Source organism: Eriocheir sinensis, chromosome 40 (assembly GCF_024679095.1).
Source record: "Eriocheir sinensis breed Jianghai 21 chromosome 40, ASM2467909v1, whole genome shotgun sequence".
NCBI classification, from domain to species: domain Eukaryota; kingdom Metazoa; phylum Arthropoda; class Malacostraca; order Decapoda; family Varunidae; genus Eriocheir; species Eriocheir sinensis.
In genome coordinates, this window is record NC_066548.1 from 2119448 (window position 1) to 2140113 (window position 20666).

At 38.3% G+C, this 20666-nt stretch overlaps 2 protein-coding genes across 15 annotated transcripts in view; one reads left to right on the top strand and one right to left on the bottom strand.

The window, feature by feature from the left end:
* Positions 1-20666, top strand: part of LOC127009198 (actin-related protein 6-like) — a 44979-nt gene that overhangs the window by 22654 nt on the left and 1659 nt on the right. The window contains exon 9 of one of the 3 annotated variants that reach the window (XR_007761697.1): positions 7542-7646. The gene's annotated coding sequence lies outside the window, so the exon portion shown is untranslated. Of the gene's footprint in view, positions 1-1405; positions 6508-7541; positions 9011-20666 lie in introns of those variants that run through there. The other 2 variants (XM_050882039.1, XM_050882040.1) reach the window with 2 other exon arrangements.
* LOC127009196 (single-stranded DNA-binding protein 3-like) overlaps positions 1-20666 on the bottom strand; it is a 229248-nt gene that overhangs the window by 8813 nt on the left and 199769 nt on the right. The window contains exon 19 of one of the 12 annotated variants that reach the window (XM_050882033.1): positions 10065-10152. The exons of the other annotated variants lie outside the window; for them this stretch is intronic. Within the exon in view, the coding sequence (XP_050737990.1) occupies positions 10114-10152 (39 nt within the window). The 3' untranslated portion in view covers positions 10065-10113. The remainder of the gene's footprint in view (positions 1-10064; positions 10153-20666) is intronic. 12 annotated transcript variants of the gene reach the window in all.

A 20666-nucleotide genomic window follows, 5' to 3' on the forward strand; every position in this document is an offset into this window, starting at 1 on the left:
GTGAAAATATAGTATTATGGGGAAACTAAAGGCAGTATGAGATACAGGCAAAATATAAATGAGCCTAAGCAGAAAGTCTTATGCAGCGGGGCCATGGGGATGGGAATATGGTTATGAAGATTAGAAGAACAGTAAGGAAGGAAAGCAACATAGCAGCAGACTTATGGCTGAAGGTAGTCCGTTCCAAAGGAGGAGAAATGAAAAGGCAAATAGCCTTTTCTGTTTAGAACTCTGTGAATGAAATTCCCCTACATGTGATGCTTACTCCAAACAAGAAGAGACATGGTCTGTGTGTTTAGTTAGTATCTGAGAGAGAATAGTTTTGGTAGCTACAAAGCAGACCACCTAACTTCAAGAAAGCTGATTTTACATGAGGTAATATTTTTAGTAAGGACAGACCAAGCATGTTTACTGAAGAGAGGAGACAGAGTTGCATGTTATTGAAGGAAAGAGGATAGTTGTCTGGAAGGCTGTATCTAGTTGATAGTGGAGAAATTGTGTTGAGAAGGCACTGAAGGCAACTAACTTCCTCCTGCTCCATTCTGAAATAACAGAAAAGTCAGACTTTAAATGCTCTGTGATATTTCTTGGAGCGAAGTTATTGATGCTGGGAAGGTCATTTGTCATAGACACTGAAAATTGCGGATCCAGCATGAGTGTCTACAAGTCTATTTAAGAATGTTAATAATGAGTAATACGAAACAAGTGGGATAAGTCCCATGTAACTACTATTTATATGATTAGAAGAACAAGTAATCTATTATAGAAGCAATAGATTGGTAAGAACAGAAATTGAAATAAAGGTACAAATCCTTAGGAATCCTAAGGAGGGTACTTTTGGAAAACAGAGAGCTATGCAGTTCTTAAGATGTCAGTGGCAAAACGTGCAGTTACAATGTGGGAAGAGGCAGCACTTTCCTGTATTGCTAATAGATGCTCCACAATGACTTTGGCCAACAACTCTGCCTAATGCCCAGTCCATACAAGTGTTGAAAAGTGATGGGGCAAAGACACAGCCCTGTCTCACCCCCATGTTCCCAAGAAAGAAGCAGGATATGCCCCCCACACTTCACAGCACTTAAATCCCAGAGTACAGGCTAGTCAATGGACCAATGATCCATGCAGAAACCCCACAGAGCTGCAGGAGATCCCAGAGTGCTTCATAATGCATTCCATTAAATACTTTCTTGAACTCAACAAAGGCTACAAGCATCCCCTGTTGAAACTCGCATCAGTGTTCCACCAGTGCACAAAGTGCTAGAATATGTTCAGTTGTCGACTTACCAGGCATCAACCCAGACTATTCAGGTCTCTGCAACTTCATCAGTTGGCTGCAAATCCACATCCACAATTGATGGGCAAGCACCTTGTTGCAGTCCTGATGGTCTCCCCTTTCCCTTTTCAGGAAAGGATGACCAGCCCCTTCTTCTAGTCTGGAGGAATGGTACCAGATTCCCTATATGGCAGTCAAGACCATGTGCACATTGTGCCTCCTCCAGCTTTGAGCAACTCTGCACTGATATCACAAACACCAGCTGCCTTTTCACCCCTAATCTTCCCCTAATCTTGCCACAGCCTCTGACCTTGTGAAGAGGGTGGGGTCTTGTTAGTGGGTGGATCAGCATCCCTTATTTGTAACCCAGTAAATGGGGTCTGGCTGGTCAGAGGGTTCACCATGTACAGTTGCTTAATGTACTCAGCCCAACAAGCCCTCTGCCCATCCATGTCTAACACGAAGCAACCATCTGTTGTTTGGATAGCCCACACCCAAGAGGAAGGCTTGGAGCAGAGCTTCTTCAGAACTTGGTGAACAGAACAAAAGTCAAATTGCATTGAAATGACACTTGACATCCTTAGCGAGAATCCTGACATACCTCCTTGTATCCCCAGGACAGTTCAAGTCCTATGTGACAGAGACCTATACTGGTCCTGATTCCCCTGCAAGTCTGGCAGCTTGACTTTTTGATATTCTTTAAAGTCTCCCCCCATGTCATAACACTTCTTGACCTTGGTTGTGCTCTAATGCACTCCTTTGCAGCTTGAAGAGTTTTACATTTGAAGGTGTCCCACAACTCTGCACCGATTGTTGCGGTAGAACCCTTTAAGACATTCTAAGGGAGAGTTTTCAGCATATGGCCCCAGGATGTTTGAGAAGACCACATGTAGAGATCTCCGAGGATTTACCCCGAAACTATTTCTACAGGCAGGCACCATGTTACACCACCCTAGCCACCCACCCAAAAAGGTAATGTAGAAATGCCAATACAGTCAACCCTCACTTTAACAAAACAGTTGGGGGTTAGAGGGTGATGTTATATCCAAAAATCTGTTATACCTGAGGGATCCAAGCTTTTTACACATAATGAACTTTGTTCATTATATGAGCTGAAAGCTCACTTTTTCTGATAAGGTGGCAGTGGCTGAAAGCATGTTTTGCAGTCACAGTCTTCTGTCAGGCAAAACTTGACAAATCTCATTAATATTACTGGGAGAGTGGCAGCATTATTATGCATGTGCACACTAAACCCTTTGCCTCAAAACAGCACTCATCAAGATCATTTGGTTGGCTTTGCATAACTGTACTTGACTGAGATTTTCATTTAATAAGGCAAATTTACCTTCATTTCATTCAACTATATGTGTGTACCATGTAAAAAAATATACAACAGCTACAAATGACGATTTGGCTTCTTGCCAAAGACTCTAATGTCCATTTAATGTGTAAACATATATAATTAGCAGTTCACAACATGACCACTGCTTCTAAAGTATCAAATGTGTGTGAAACTCGAGTACCCACTGCACTCAGAAGTTGAAACACTGGAATAAAGTGATAGTACTTCAAAGAGAGAGAGAATATTATGAAGTACATAGATAACTAACATGAGAGAGTAAACAAAGGATCAATATCAAAGGTTGCTTTTCTTTTAACCTCTTCAACACGAGGACGTGTATACTGCGTCCTTGTGTGCCCTGTACCATATCCGAGGACGCGCATACTGCGTCCTAGCTCACTTTAGCTAATATACGAGTTATCTTATTTATATTTATGCTTACATCTCAAAATTATCAATTAATTTATGTTTCTTTATGTGCACCATTTAATTCTGCATGTTTTCATATATAATACATGATGATTATATTGAGTTTATGGCTGAAAACATGTCATATTTAATAGCGACATTTGAAATTTGGCGCACGCGGCGATCCTGGATACGGCGCGGGGCGCTGTTTTGGCCTGGCCGTAGTGAGTTTCTTTATGTGCACCATTTAATTCTGCATGTCTTCATATATAATACATGATGATTATGTTGAGATTATGGCTGAAAACTTGTATTCAATAGTGACATTTGAAATTTGGCGCACGCGGCGATCCCGGATATGGCGCAGGGCGCTGTTTTGGCCCGGCCATAGTGAAGGGGTTAAAGAAAAGCTAAAACTTTACCATGGCTTGATTACATGTATGTAATTCTCAAAAATTTATAACTGCAGTCTTCAGAAAACCCAACCCACAAATTATATTGTTCTACAATAATAGTACTCAAAGAGCACACTGTGATTGTAGGTGAAATTCCAATTATTTTATCAAATTTATGTTTTTCCTTGGTAGCTATGTGGTTAATAGAAAAGCCAGAGGGATAAGTACAAATTCTAGAAATGTAATGTTTATATATTAACAAGTTTAGATATATAGCTGAAACAACCTGAGGTAATGTTCCCTGTTGAAAGACAATTATCAAGTGTTAAAACCCAATAACTGCATATTTCATTTTTATATAATTAAGACACTCAAAGCATTAATTAATCAGAAAAAGTCACTCAGCATGCAAATCTACGTCTATGAAAAGATACCACACTAAAAAGCTGCTTCTCAAGCAGACAAACACTTATAACTTTTCTAGAAACCTATACAAAAATATTAGTCAGTATAAAAGTGAGGAAAAGTCTCATAGAGCTCTTAAAATACAGAAATTGGGGCACTCAGCTGTAGCTGTTTGTAATGTGCACCGAGTAAACATCAATATCAAAGCTACAGAAATGTGTAAACTGTCCATGTATTTTGTTTACTTTTGTCTTGTATATTGTCAAGTCTGAAAACCTTAAAGACTTCTGTTCCCCTGCTCATAAGGCCTCAAACAGGCTGGCTTATAATGTATCTCATCCTTAATTGATGCTTGTTTGTCAAGACCACCACCACTCATTTACTTGCTACTGACTGTAGCAGACTGTGCAAAACACTTCCTAGCTTGCACTTAGTATTTTGTATTATTTAATGCAAGATTCTGCTTAAGACTCAAAAAAGGTATTAGTGGAAGTGTGTTTTATGTGGCACAACTGAATCCTGAGGTTAAGTGGTAGTGGAGATTATGAAAATATGAATTTAATGGCAAGGAATCTGTTTGAAATATTTTTATGTATGTATGAAATAAATTATCTAATAAAAGCAATGCTATCCTTTTAAGATCTCAAAGGAGTAACCCTTCCCCGTATCACCACTAAATCAACTATCAACACTTGTACTGGCACTGTCCTCATACCCACAGCTATATGCCCAATTGACTACGTCAACTGGTTTTACTGCTTTGAAGAACTTCGTAAAATCCTTGCAGACAACTATGATGTTGCTGTCACTTGCTTTAAACCCCTCAGGCAGCTGTAACTACCGAAAAAACAGTATTCAATTATCATGACCTTCCTACAACAGTGCAGACATATGAGGAACTTGATGCAAAGTCCAACTGTACATTACTCTCTCCCACCAGTGCCAAAACAATTGGTATTTTAGCCACCCTCCTAAACTATACAGATCTACTGCATGCTGCCCTCTTTGTGATAAACCTTCTTTTTGTGTAAAGGGCTTATTTTCTCTTATGGGATTGTGCTAAGTTTAATCATGATTATTTGCCCTTCAGAAACATCCATCCATGCCACCTGTGTGGACGCCATAATCTTCTACTGAGGCTGTCCTACCTATTGCTTTGAATCAGAAGTTGCTGCCCTCCACTTCTAACAAAAAACAGAAGTTGCTGCACTTAAAAAAAAAAAAAAAAAAAAACAAAAAACGCACTCCACTTCAAGCAGGAAGCCAGGTGGCTCAGTGGGTTTGGTGCTTGCCTCACAACCTAGAGATTGCTGGCTGATGGTTCTGAAAACACGCTTTATTCGCTGTGAGTCCGATGACGTCATCGTCAGTGCTCACCCAATCAGCGGCCTTGCTGCCTGGTGGTGGTGGTGTCACACTGGCCGTTTTCCTCCAACTGTTGGGGCTACGGGCAACTGGCAACTCCAACTTTTTTGGGTATGCATCATACACTTCCAAAGTCTGTTGTCCGTACCGACATCGTAAACAACGCAGTCACCCTGTATCGACATGGTGCCATCTGCTAAAGTAACGACGAAACAAAAACTTTGTGAATCTGAAGTTAACGTTGATTGTTTAATCGATAGTTTGTTGTTTTTACCACAATCCATTAGTGCGCATCTCTGTGAATCCCGCCCAAGCACGCGTGAACATGGTCACCCAACTGAGGGAGTCTACCTTTTTTCTCCAACCGTGTTGGTGGTAGGGACAACAAACAACAACAACTTTTCTGGGTGTGCGTCACACACGGCCAAGGTTGGTTATCCATATCCACAACATAAACAAAGCAGTCGCCCTGTATTGACTTGGCATCATCTGCTAAAGTATTGGCTGTCGTGGCTCGTGCTGCCGTTACCCAAGTAATAGATTTGTTGCTGCGGTTAAATGGAAGAAAGAAGTGGTTGTGGGCACGATCATGGCTTCAAAGACGGGATGACAGGAGTCTACCAAAACCTTGTCAGAGAACTGCTGTGAAGACCGGTGTTGTGTTCCTGACACAATAAATAGCCTTCATTCAGTGATTCATGGAGGGGAGCTGGCAAGCGAAGTGAGCAAAGCCATGCTGTCAGGGAATGTGTGAGAACAGCTCTGCTTATCATCAAGTCTGTGTTAGTTTACATTCACCTCTGAGCATGCGTAGTTTGCGGGAGGACAGCCAGGAACACAACACCGGGAGTCCTACAATTTTCATAGACTCGAGAATAAAGTTTTTTGAACAGTGGTTCCACAGCACAGGGTGTTGTTTTATCTTGTCAATTAAGTACACAAAGCAGCTCTGCTCTGCCAATCCACTTTACGAGTCTCTTGGTGGGTCATCTTCAACTGCTCCTCACTCCTCAGCCATTGCCATCGTCTATTTGTTTACATACAGCCATGCTGTTGCTCGTACCCACAAGCGTTTTCCATCCATACGGACAACCAATAACTCGCTCCTGGTTGGCCATATGGGCAACTGCAGTTGCCCGTAGCCCCAATGGTTGGAGGAAAAGACAGTGACACTGCCTTTTAAGGCTGTGCGTGTGATGCAGATGGTAGGTAGATGTGACCCATAATGTCAAAGCAGCGCAAAATTTTGGGCGCTAACACGCAAAAGCCGGGGTGGTAAGAATTTAGGACTAAACGTGAAACTCAGATATTTTGAAAATCAGGAGGGTAGTATATATATATATATATATATATATATATATATATATATATATATATATATATATATATATATATATATATATATATATATATATATATATATATATAAACTAGTATCACTTCCTACACCTTGAAATTCACAGAAATGCAATATTTAGGTGAACATTCAAAGATACTTTGCCCAGATTTCAGGACGAATCACCTTGTCTGATCCATAGGGTCTATGTGGTCTGAACATCTATGCAAATTATCATCACTCATTTTTCAGCAGGTTTCTGTTACTATGAGGTTAGTTATTTAGAGACTGTCTGCCAACTCTCTATTAAGTGCTTCCTCCTTATTAACAAGAGTGGCTAGGTTCTCCTCCACACATTTCCTCCAGGTCTTCTTTTGGAAGATCTGTTGGTCTACGCCCTAGCACATCAGCTCACTTCCTTGACTGCATCTTCTCATTACTGCTGCTCTACTTATACCAGTCCTCTGGATGATGATACCAGCTATGCACCTCAACATCCTTGTCACATTTTATCATTATATCGTCAGTACACCTCTAGCTTCTTTTGTCACAGCCCATACCTCTGTTCCATGTAACAATACAGACTGAGTAAGTGTCATATAACTTCCCCCTCTCATCAGTGGGATGGCTCTAATCATCAGTAACCAAGGTATTTCTTTCCACTTTCTCCATGCTGTTGCTACTCTTCCGATGACTGATCTCTCCACTCCATCCTCACTGTCTAAAATATCTCCCAAATAACAAAACTGATTCCCCTCTCCTATCACTTCACCATCTCCAAGAAAGCATTTCTAAAAACTGAGGCATAAGCAGCCAAATATGGATCATGGCTGTTATAGATAATAAACGTCAGTATCTCCCTTTACTTCCACTTTTCTTTCTTGCTTAAAGATACCCAGATAATATTCTTATATGATCATTGATATTGGAAGGATGCATTTAATGAAATTATTTAAGTAGATTTAAGCTTTAAGCACTCAACATTTCTGCATTATAAATTCTAAACTTCCATCACAGGTGTGTTCTGTTGGTTAACTGCTCACAGAGCACCTTCCTCTCTCACCATGCAGCCCAAATGAACAGCCCAACTAATGCCTTATCAGCTGAGTGCTACACACACAGGTAACCATTACATTTTTGTCAATCTATACTGCAATATTAATCACAGTCCTTTAGCTACAATGACAGTATTACTTAGCCGGGCAGAAAACTTTGGATGCTTGTTCTGCCATTGTTGCCTGTTGTTTCCAAACTTTTCATTAGTGCAGAGCAATCCATCTCCTTGTCCTAGATGGGCAGTTAAAAAAACATAGTATCCCACCATGAACTGTCAATAATGGTAGTTTGGCACTACATGGTGCAGGTGCATGGTTCAACAGATTGTACCCCAGAAACTAGATATTTTATCAATAATGGGGTCCAAACAGCATGAATATTATGACACCTGCTCAATACACATACTCATTCCACTCTGTGGAATCCAATGTAGTGTGTCATTAATGATTAATGATAAAACTGGTTTGCACCACTGGTGTTTTTATATAAATGTAAAAAAAAGGAGGGAAAGGTATGTACATAATAAAGTAATGGAAGATATCTCCCTCTCCCTCCCCTTCTCATCAGCACCGAAACAGCTGGGGTAATGTAACTGCTGCCATAAGCAAAGCTTTTTTCCTAATCTTTATGGCAAGAAAAATGAGGTTGGCTCAGAACCATGTATAGCAGACACCATTTTAGCAATGTTCATTGTAGCTACGCTTATTATAGTACCAATTGCTCGCAAAAATGGAAATTTTTTATCGTACAAATAAAAGAATAATTGGTTAACATTATAAAAAGATGCCTGGAACATAAGGTAAAAAGAGTGACTTGTATACTGAATGAGGTCATCACAGTTTCATGATAATTAAGGATCATGGATAATTAAAGTGACTTTCAAGGCTGTCAAGACGCAAGTATTCTTAGAATTTGAACTCTGACAATCAGAATGCTAAGCACAATTGCAACTTCTGAATTTTCCTTTTCTAAAACATTGGTGTGATTAGAAAACTTTGATCAATGATGATTCGGTTGGCAAAAATTACATACTGCTAGCAAAACAAAATTACATTTCTGAATTAGTATAATTTTATTTATATTTACTTGCAAAGTTAGTAAAATTAAAAATATTGTATGCTTCCTTATTGGTTACATACATGGCATTAAATTTCTGCAACGTTCATGAGATATATGTGGCCTGAAGTTTCCAAAATCCAACACACATGCTTATTGTGGTGAATGGATACATTTCTTCTTTTCTATTGTCTACTACCATATATCAATCATTCTAACACAAGTAACTATGTTAGAAAGTGTCTGCATATAACTAACTAGCATGTAACCAATCAAAAGGGTAACACAAAATACCACAGATTCAGGAATATGGTTTTGCAAAAACAAACTGGGTTGCATCACTGAAGCTTAAAATAAAAAGTATCTGCACAGGTTTTTACTTTGTTTTCTTGGGGTGTTAAAACTGGGAAATATCAGTCTTCATTGTATGTTCACACTAAAACAGTTATAGTAATGGTTACTTTGAAGTGAGAGTGTAGCAGTCACCGCTCAAATTCCGTGTTCCTTCCCCTCAGTGACAATAAGAAAATGGGGCGCTGTAAGTCACCGCTCAAATTCCGTGTTCCTTCCCCTCAGTGACAATAAGAAAATGGGGCGCTGCAAAGAAAGACTTAAGATTCTGTGTTTACAGTGCCCCATTTTCTTATGTCACTGAGGGGAAGGAGCACGGAATTCGAGCGGTGACTGCTAGAAGAGTACCGAGTTATTTAGTGTCATGACATTTATGTTAATTCTTTCCACATCTTGGTCTAGTCTTTCCTAAAATACAAGTAAATTTTTTTTTGGTGAAATAAGTTTTACCTTATATTCCTAAGACATCCTTTATCAATGTATTGAGATGGTGACCATGTAAAAATAAAAACAATAGTAAAGAACTTTTCCTTGTAAAATACCGATTCAAAATATATTACTATGACAATTTTCATTCTTTTGAGAAATATTTAATTTGGAAACCTTGTGCCTGGTTTCCTGAATGTAGAAAAGATTCCTCTCATAAATAGATCTTCCAGTTAAGGGACAACTTATATGGATGAAGTCTCTGATGAAATGAATTGGTTTGCACCAAGTTAACAATGAAGAAATAACCAGAATAAATATCTACTCATTACTGAAGAATGAATGGTGACATGTGGAATTAGGGCTGTGATTACTAAGACTGATGTGTTTTCTTTAAGATACTGTGGCATTATACTAGAATATCACTGTGGCATGTTCAAATTCTTGAGTGCTAAGTGGTAGTTCATACACAACTGCTGTGTAATGGCAAATTGTTGTTTATGGTGCAATAGTGTTGTATAATACAAAAGTGTTGTATAGTGCAGGAGAGTGTTAGAATAGTGTCGGGACAGGACAGGGCCCACACCGGACACAGGTAGGACAGCGATCAGCAGCCAGGTAGCGGCGGCCGGACTCACTCACGATACTCACAAGTCGCACTCTAAACTTGGTCCTCACGCAACCATTGTCACGCCTGCTTTCAAATGATGCCTAAGGTGCTTTCACGGCTGTTTAAGTCCTAATAAAATTGAAGAGAGTCAAGATGGGGCCGCGATGAAGCGGTGAGAACATCAACACGGGGCTGTGTTCTCATCGCTAGGGTTAATTACATCATCAGAGTAGCCTGAAACCTGCATCAAATCTGAGAGTAGTGAAGAAAAAGAGTTTCTGCCAATCAAATTAATAAAAATTAAGGGGCAGAACTGAACAAAAAGAATCATGAAGCTACTTGTAAATAAACAAGGGCAATCAAATGTAAAACTTTGCAACAAGAAACATATACACAGCTTCTAACAAGGAGAAGTGCAGAGGAAGTTGTGCCTGGAGTGATAAAGAGCTGAGCTACTGCAGCAGATCACTCAATTATGGATAGTGCACAGAAAACAAAAATTTGATTATTTTCTCAGCTTAAAAACAAACAAACTTCTTAACAAACAATCTTAGGAATTAGACTATATCCTAACACATGTTCTTTCCTAGTTCAAGTGACTTGACCTGTACTCATTATTTTCTTATAAATGGAACTTCATTGCATCAGACTTTAAAATTCAGTATCAATGCATGTGTACCAAAGATCATGTAAAACTTTTATAATTGTCACTCATTAATTGAAAACATTAAATATTTTAGTTAAAAAGTTATTAAAACTTCATACCTAAATCACTTCATGCATGTGTATTACCAACCCAGAACAAATATATGCAGTGCAAGGTATAATGGTCATCTTAAAATAAAGGAAACACATCTGATGCTGATAGTGTTGCCATTATAAAACAAGCTGCATGCCTTTCTTTTCAGCTAAGCTCATTGGCAAATTTTCTGGAATTATGATCTATAGTTCAAACAATTGGGCAAGTTTTCCATGTAAGATTTATCTCTGTAATATTATTACCATCTACACTCATCACCGTTGTACACACACACACACACACACACACACACACACACGGAAAAAAAAAAAACAAAAAAAAAAAAATCCTTCTAACCTGTCTTTCATTCCCAGGGTACTTTTAATTCTGCTCATTGCATTTTCATGCATTCTTTTATCAGTCTTGAGTAATTTACTGGCCCACTCTTGGACTTCACACTTCCTGTCTAGGCACTCTGTTATGTTTGTCAATAGACAATATGTAGTGGTCTCTGTTTTTTCAGTTGACATGACTTTACTCTCCTTAAACTCATCAGGTATAATTTTTTGCTTTTATTTCTCTTTAGATCCCAAATAATTATATTCCTTCCCTGAAGGCTTTCCAGTCTTAAGCTGGAATTTCAACTGTACTGTTTCTGTAATGATATTTTCAACTTTTAACCCATCCGCTTCTGTGCAGCCACCAGTGTCCAAACGTGGTTTGGTATGGCAACAAGTGTCTGCTCCCTGTGACCCCAAGTTAAAGTAAATTGTAGGCCATGGTGACTTGTGACAATTCACCATACATGCCCCAGGTCTAAAAACTGGTTAGTTTAGTTTATCTTCTGTCTCTCACCCAGTGTATGTAATGGTAAAGATGGATAATAATGTAATGTATGATGGATTTGGCTGTTCAATACTTCCCTATTTTAAGGGGAGCATCAGGCTGGATATCCAACCAGCCATTGCAAGTAGGTTCATTTTGTAAACGAAACCACCCCCAGTAAAAAAAAAATATTTGAGTAAAAACAATAATACTAGCGGCTGCATGTTTATGAGAGGAGTACGCTAATGTACATTCCAATCTCATATTTGGTCCAGATTTAGCTGTTTCTCAGCCAGTAACTCCAATTTAGCCGAAGCAGATGGGTTAAAATTCGCATTTTAACACCCATATTTGACCTCCCATCCTCTTGTACTGTCACTCATTTTCTCTGTTCAACAGTATCTCAAAATATCCATGCCATCTTCTTTGTAATATCTTCTACCTTTTGCATTACTGTCCCATCTTCATTCCTTATCCTCCCATACCTTTCGTGATGTTTCTCTGAGTACCTCCTCTCAAGTTTTTCTAAGACATTTGCATTATGGTTCCACTTTTCCTGTAGGTTATTCAATTGTGGGTAATTATCTCAATACCTTTTTTGTAAATTGCCTTTCTATCTCCCCTTACATCAATTTGAACTATTTTTATATATAGTACTTTGTGTCAATAGGTCTTGATTTTGTTGGTCCTTGCACACTAGTATGTTGTGGAGCTATATGGTCTCCTTGAGTATCTTTGCAGTCCTTACTTCCACATCTTTAATTTTGTAGAGTACATAGCCAATTGAAGAACTTACTTCATCACTCTTGAATGTTAGTGTTACATTTTCTTTTTAAAAAAAGGTGTTCATCACTGCCGTATCAATTGACACTGTAAAGTCAATAAATTCTCTTTCAGGATTCCTATTGTCATGTCTTTCATAAATGTGACTCATGGCCATTATTATGGCAAATTATCACTCTTTTGTGCATTAGTACCACCATCTTCCTATCTACAGATCATTAAAAAAAAAAAATAATAATAATAATAATAATAAAAAAATAAAAAAAATAAATAAATAAATAAATAAATAAAAATAAATAAATATATAAAAAATGGGTAGCTGCGGGGATCTGGTTTCTTAAAGGCCCCTCTAAGCGAATTAATGAGGAAAAATCATCACTCATGCAATATCATTATATAATATATATCAATGCATTTGTGATCAGTTTATGCATTCCCTATTTTTTGGGGTTTATATCAAGGCAAAATTTTGGCCTGTCGCTGATACAAGGTAAAGCCACAAATTTGGCCCATCGCTGCTACCAGGTTAAGTATGTACAAGGGTCCTTGCCATCTGTGATATGATTTTCTCTGCAAAACATTCACCCGTTCTCTTGCTTAACTTTTAAACCCCAAGTGCCGTCAATAGACGTCACACTGTATCCTGGGCAATCACCTGAGTGCAGTTAACAGTCACAGTGCCAATTTTCATAAACTGTGTGCCACAAACATGATGCTGTGAGACTATAGTAACTACATCACCGCCCTGCCATTTTCTCCATCTCTTGTTGCATTGTCTTGTACCGATGCCAGTCTCCTATACATAATTACAGATATTTCCATCAGATAAGTATTGGATGCATGGCTTGACACACTGAACCCTTGGGAGACTATTATGGAACGCTGGGGCTCTGTGGAACACAGCCTAGGAACCCCTGCATTAAGCTATGCTATCAAAAGTTGTATTCATATAACTCAAGGGTTGAAAAAATCAAGTTAATTATTCTGCATAACTCAAGGGTTGGAAAAATCAAGTTCATTATTTAATATACTAGCTGGCCAAAGTCTTTGACTCCCAGTCTTGAGTGTTCCTCCCAGTGCCCTCTGGCTTGTTCTCTCAACTTAGGCAGTGCCACACTGAGTAAAATCTGAAGAGTAATGCTTCTAGCTCTCACAACAACTATTTCCAAAGGTCACAAAGATCAGTTGGACTCTCGAAAGTGTTTTCACGTTCATGGTGCAAAAGCCTTGTAAAACTATCACTTGTCTCATAAAACTTCCCATAAACATACCCACAAACTCTACCAAACCCCTACCAAATGTGGATGTGTGGGCCCCTAAATGCTTTAGAATATTGTCTAGCACGTGTGATAAAAACAGTGTGTGGTATACATCCTGGGAAACAAGGAAGTGAGCATAAAATGTGTAAATCACCTACTTGCATCAAACTCATCTAACCCATCCTATGGATTTAAAAACCACTGTCTCCCTATGGTCATCTTGAGGCCAAGGGTTAATACTTTCTGCTGATTTACTAACAGGCGTGATTCCATAAAGTGATTCCGTGTTTTAAGGGTTAGGTTACTGGCACATTACACCTTCACCTATCTATAGAATAAAGACAAAGGAGATTTGCAATGACTATGTTCCCTCCATGATCTGTACTCAACCACATTTTCAACAGAGCTGCCGAGGGAAACATCCTAGGGAAGTGTGTGTAAAAAGTGTCATGCTTCTTTACTACATCTCACTAGTGGCCTTGTTTTCAGTGCCAAATCTGAATTAGTCCTGATTTCTTTTTTCTCCAACCATTTAGAAGTCAGGGATCACAAAACTGCAAATGGGAAGTATCTTTCCCAATATTCTCTGATTGAATAAAGTTTAAAATAATAAATTGGCACTGAGGAAAAGAGTAAGAAAATAATGTTTTGATAATCTAAAATAAATAAGATGGCAATAAATATTTACATAAACTATGGGGAAAAAAGGAAAGACAGGAAAACCTGGAGAACAAATTTAAACTATTTTGTTTTAGAATATTAAAAGGAAAACAGGATGGAATAACAAAACTTCTGGTGGATTATGCAATGGTTAAGTGAGAGGAACAGCTTCATGAAAGAATGAAGAATAAACTGCACTTAGTCTGTTGTTTTAAACAACACTAGGAAGAGAATCTCAAAGAAAGGAAATGAATAATTGGGAGAATAGGTGCAAGTGACAATGATGTGGGTACAGTAAGATTTTAATTATGGTAGTATTTACATTTTTTTACATAACACTTTTTCAAGTCTAAAACCTACTGCATCCTATATATCCAAAGCATATGATACCTTCTATAACAAAGATTAGGAGCTAGCATGATCAACCTTCATATTTCTTTTGGCTTCTATTTTTCTCAAGTTTAAAAAAAATGAGATACCAAACTCCCTCCAATTTTGCAACCAAGAGACCAAAAATGCCAATTAGATGAAAACATAATTTTGGGATGCAACTCGAGTTTTGCGGGTGATGGCGTAAGTAAGTATGGTTTTCCTCATTAGTTTCCTGGTGGTGGGGGGTAATTAGGCCACAGGGTCAGCAGCAGTCATGAAGCCTCTGCCATTATTATCATTATTATTTTTTTTTCTATGTGCTTAATCATATCATACTACTGTGAATGATATATTAATTAATGTTTCATTCAACTAAAAACAGGCAATGAAAATATCAAATTAGTAATAAAAAACTTTATCATAACTACAAGCAGTTGCTCAGCTGATACATGTAAACAAACACTGATGCAGTGTAGGCAGTGGTGATGAAGCAGTTCCCCATTTTCTTTTTTAGGATTCCGGAGGGACAGACAGACACAGCTCTGGCGGCAAGCAAGAACTTGGATATTGAGAGAACATGAAAACGTTTGTAGGAGCGTGGGAAAAACTGAACAACTTGGCCTGACATCACACTCTGATGTCACAACCCAAGCGCTGTATCTTTCCGCTCCTATTGTTCAGTTTCTCCCGCACTCCTAAAATGTTCTCATGGTCTTGCAATTATTGGATTCTTGCCCACCACCAACACTATGTCCATTTGGCCATCCAGAATGTTGAAAAGAAAATGGTGACTGCTTCATCACCACTGCTGACAGTGTGTCATTGTTTATTTACATGCATCAGCAGACTAACTGCTTGTAGTCATGCTCAAGTTTTTATTATTCATTTGATATTTTCATTGAATGAAACAGTTATTAGTATATATTTCACAGTAGTATGATATGCTGAAGCACTTGGTTGAAAAAGAAAATGGGGGAGCCTTTGTGACTGCTGCCAATGCTGTACCTTAGTTATGTTTTTCTGTATTTTTTTTTTATTATAGGATGTATAACTAAATGTATGTGTGTATATATAAGGGCAAAAAATGATGATGAATCATGAAAAATTGGGCTGCCACCAACAAGATGTAAACATTCAGTTTTCCCCATAAGGTTAATTAATCCATTTTGTGAATTCATGTTTTGTGACCTGCAATGTCGACTGAATTCTTGCAAAATTGGAGGAAGTACTGATTTGGAAGAAGCAACTGTGGAATGTTGTTCCTTTAGGGAAACCCACTTGTCAACACATCATCAAACCTGTCAAAGCCAACACTTTCAGCCACTAGTGATAAAGTCAAAAATATCACACAACAAAAAATACACTACTTATAAGCAAAGAACACAATAACGTCTTAGCTATTGGGTGACCTAGTAGTGACTAAGGATGAGAATATAGTAAGGTAGTTCACAGACCATCCTGAAATTGATCTATCTTTTGGCCACTCCTCTGAACACTTTATAGGAGCAGCGAGTAGCGGGCTTTTTTTTCCCCCCTTTGAGCTGTTTCCTGCACTGCACTACAGCATAATAAGACCACTCCCACAGTTTGGCCAGCAAGCACTATGATATTACTCAACATTGTGGGTCAGGAGTCTCAGACAAGTGATGCATTATGAGTAAAACAATGCATTGTGAACTATCCTTATAGTTTTATCAAGGTCACTCATTTGCTAAGAAGTTGTCTTCCTCTGTGCTTTGCAGTGGCATGTCTACTGTTGTGTGATATATTCTGCTCTATAACCTGGTGGTTGTAAGAGTTGGCTTTGACATATTTCATTATAAGTTGACAGAGGTGGGTGAGCCGAGCCTTAGAGGCCACAGTGAAAACAGAGCAAGTGGTATACCATAGCAGCCTCCATGCATAATTCTTGGAACAATCATCACTCCAAATACCTCATTTACTCCTTTAAGGTGGGTTTTATATTATTCTTGTTGATTAATTGATGATTCCTATGAATTCTGCAAGAAAATGTAGTGATAGGAGGGCTTTAAATGGGAGAAATAGGTTAAAGTCTTAGGGTGGCAGCACAAATAAACCCTCAATCCTGTGTCCCTGACCACGACCAGAACACGTCTTATGAATATGTTATCAAAATGGCGACAAACAAATGATATCCAAATGTTACTGTTGAAACTTATCTATTCTAATTTGTCATTATCAAAAACATTATTGTGGAACTAGATATTGACGAGATCCTACTGTATAAAATCTTGGCAGGGGAGCAAAGGGCAAGAATTTCTGCCACTTGAAGGCCTGAGCCTGAGTGGGAATTCCAGTCACTTGAATCATATGGGTTAAGGCACTGCACTCTACCTACACCTGCTATTACATTGAAACCACACCTGTACACATTCTTACACACTCAATCCTATATCACAAACCCTCATAATCATCTTAAGTTATTCTTCTCTACTGCACATACCCATTATTCAATGCCCAAGTTTCTGAGACTATAGTTCATAGAACTACACTCTTTCTCAATCCCTTCCTCACCTACATGCTTAGACTTCTATCTTTCCCTTCACTGGTCTTTCCTCTGCTTTTTCCTTGATGCTCCCTTACTACTAACTGATCCTTATTTAACTTCCATCTTTTCCCCTCTTATGACTGCCTAGGTCTTGTTTTTATCAGCATACATAACCTGTGGCCTCAAAAAATAAATTACTTCAGCCTGATTTCACACAGGAACCTTTGCTTTACTCTTTAGCATTCACTCTCCATTTCTTTCTCCTGAAACCTATTTAATCCTTTCACTGCAGCTGGTACACAAGTGTCTCAGCTTTCCAAGGGTTTACTGAAGACTGAACTTATAGGGTTTTTGCAATTAATCTCTGCTTGATGATGCAATTGGTAGTTTATTTATTTTATTTTATTTTATTTTTTATTTGGCCTATGGCACCCGTAGGTTTTTGCATTTAATCTCTGCTTGATGATGCAATTGGTAATTTATTTATTTTATTATATTTAATCTTTTTATTTGGCCTATGGCACCTGGAATTCATGTACCAAAAGTATTATTATGAGGGTGACAGCATGGCCACAGAACACTTGATGCAGCCAAGTGGAAGCACATTAAACACCATGTGTAAAAATGCTGACAAAATTCAGAAAAGTGTCGACTGATTGCTTTTGTATTACTTCATTTGTAGCAGGTTACACGTAATTTATTTTTACAATATGTTTCAAGTCATCATGGAACACAATTGCCCTTATTGCTATTATTCCTAAAAGGAATATTAAGTTATTTCATGTAAATTTTCATGAGACCTTCCCATCAACATAAGTACTTCCCAGTAATAGCCAATGGCCTATATTGTGTAGTACTGAAAGGAGTATGGAGTGTACAAATTTAAATTTCATATCGATGTATTATTATTCAGTGATGAATGACTAATAAAATATGTTACAAAGGACAATTCCAAGGTCTAACATGAAACATACTAACAGCAGAAAATGGAAAACTGCTCATAACAGACTGACGGTTTGCCAGAATATGAGAATCACATTTTTGTTGGTGTTTTGAAAAACACATTTGTCAGAACAAATCAAGTTACACCCTCCTGATGGGGTGTGCTATTGTATCAGGTGAAAATCACACGTGTTAACAAAACTCAAGCATATGCTTCAGTGAGAAACTCAAGCTACCAGCATTGATTTCAGAATTGACTCTGGTAATAATGCATCCTAAGAGAATAAACTGGTTCATAAATTTTTCAAATTAGCAATTTTTATCCACTCCGAATAAAGACCTCCACTTAGGACAAAACATTACAATATGGAAAGCTGATGTTCAAAAGAGGGATGGGAAGACCTAATTCAGATTGATAGGTCACCATTCTATCGAAGAATTTAAAGATAATCCTGGTGAGAGGATAGAAATGTTATCTCGAGGAAAGAAATAAAAAAAACAAATAAAAAAAACAGGCTGGATAAGAAAGAAAAAGTCAGATATGGACTTGGGATGAACATTTTGATCACATTTATCTCAGATTCTCTCTCTCTCTCTCTCTCTCTCTCTCTCTCTCTCTCTCTCTCTCTCTCTCTCTCTCTCTCTCTCTAAACACCCTCAGAACAATAGGGTTGCTGACTATCTCCTCCATCATCCATTCCCTCTTTTAATCCCTTCTTGAGAGAGAGACTGGAATTCCTACTCACTAAAAATAAAGTTTGGGGAACAACTGAAATATGTCCTGCAGTTTGTGGGGGAAAGAAAATCATGTCATACAGACATTCACATTCTCAAAAAAATCATGAGTACCTTCAAATACCATTAGTGAAGAACTCTGGATTTCTGGGGATATTCCATGAATGTGACCTGTGCATTACAATATAGTGTGCACACTTTTCATGCTTGTGATGCAGGCACCACAAATGGATTTTGGGTCATTTGGGGGGATCACATGACTTTTATGTTCACTTGAGGGGGGCAACATTAATCTCAACTGAATACTGTCAAAGGACCACATCATTCAGATTCATATATTTGTGAGGTGCCCCGTGAGTGTTAACAGTTAACTTGGGAAATAGCGTGATATCCAACCAACATGACATACATTTTTTATGACTGATATTATGTTTAATTTTTAAATATAAAAAAAAGTTTAACCCTTTCCATCTGTGACGCAGAAGTCGGCGTCACAGTATGGAAAGGGTCAAGAGGAAATGGAAGAGGATTAATCCTCTTCTAAACCTCTCAATCCTCCTCTAAATTCTTCTTAATCCTCTTCCATTTCCTCTTAAGAGGTTTAAAAGAGGATTAAAAGGTTTAGAAGAGGACTAACCCTTTCCATACAGTGACGCCGTTGGACGCCGACGTCAGCGTCGCCGGAGTGAAGGGGTTAAGGGCATTTATTGAGGTCACATATGATGACACCACCTCCATGGTGCAGTGGTTAGAGTGTCTACCTAAAAATCTGTGGGCATGGTTCGAATCCCAGCCTAGGTAGTCAGTGTGGAGCCCACCCAATTGTTTGTCCTTCCTATCAGGATGATCAATAAACGACTTAAGTTCACTGGAAATTTCATGAATCTGTGGAGTTTTTTGCCCCATAACCCCTGTGAATTTTAGAAGGCAATTATTCAATTATAGGCAAACAAAAGGTGAAATGCTGTCTCCCAACCTTTGAGGTGGATGATGTCGAATAAGAGTGGACGAAACCAGATATCTTTTGTGCATTTTTAAATACAGATATGTGTAAAATGACTCGTATAAAAGTATATTTTTTAGATAGGGAATAAGTTCAAAGATGGGCATGTAGGTAGGAGGGAAACTAGGTCTTGTTTATCCTCTCCTCATTTTAAATGAAAATGGGTAATGGGCTCTCCCCACCACAGGCTCAAGGGCCATGGTAACGGAGATGAGCACCACGGCCACACCCAGCTATACTGTATGCCCCCAACTTTACCTTTACTTACCTCATTTTAAATGATTTTGAAGACAATTATGCCTTGATTTAATACCTCTTAAAAAAGTTCACATTAAATCTAAAAGCCTTGGAAAGTAAATAGAACACAATTGTGTTGTACTGAGAATGAATAGAGTAGATAATTAAATGTTTACATTGGATCATGTATAGCTCTATCTGAGTGCCCTCAACTTCAGCACTGTTTAAGTTGGTCATGTTTTCATAGACAGTGAGGACTAGGGAGGCAGTGTCATTACTGGAAAAAACTAAAAAAGAAGACAGCAATGCACTACTGTTGTGCAGAAGTAGTTTTTTTTTCTTATTTGGAAACTTGCACCCTTATTCCTCATAAAAATGCACAGCTATTTGCAAGTGGCAAGTTTTATATATAACATGAGAATGAGGACCATTTACATAAAGCAGTAGGTTCTCTGCTTTGGCTGCATCCAAATCATTGTTCAGTGAGTAAAGGCAAAATTTGGGGAATAATCTATAGTTGTGCGTTGTGTCAGCATTCATCTCTGTCACCTCAGCCCTTGAGCCTGTGGAAGGTAAGAA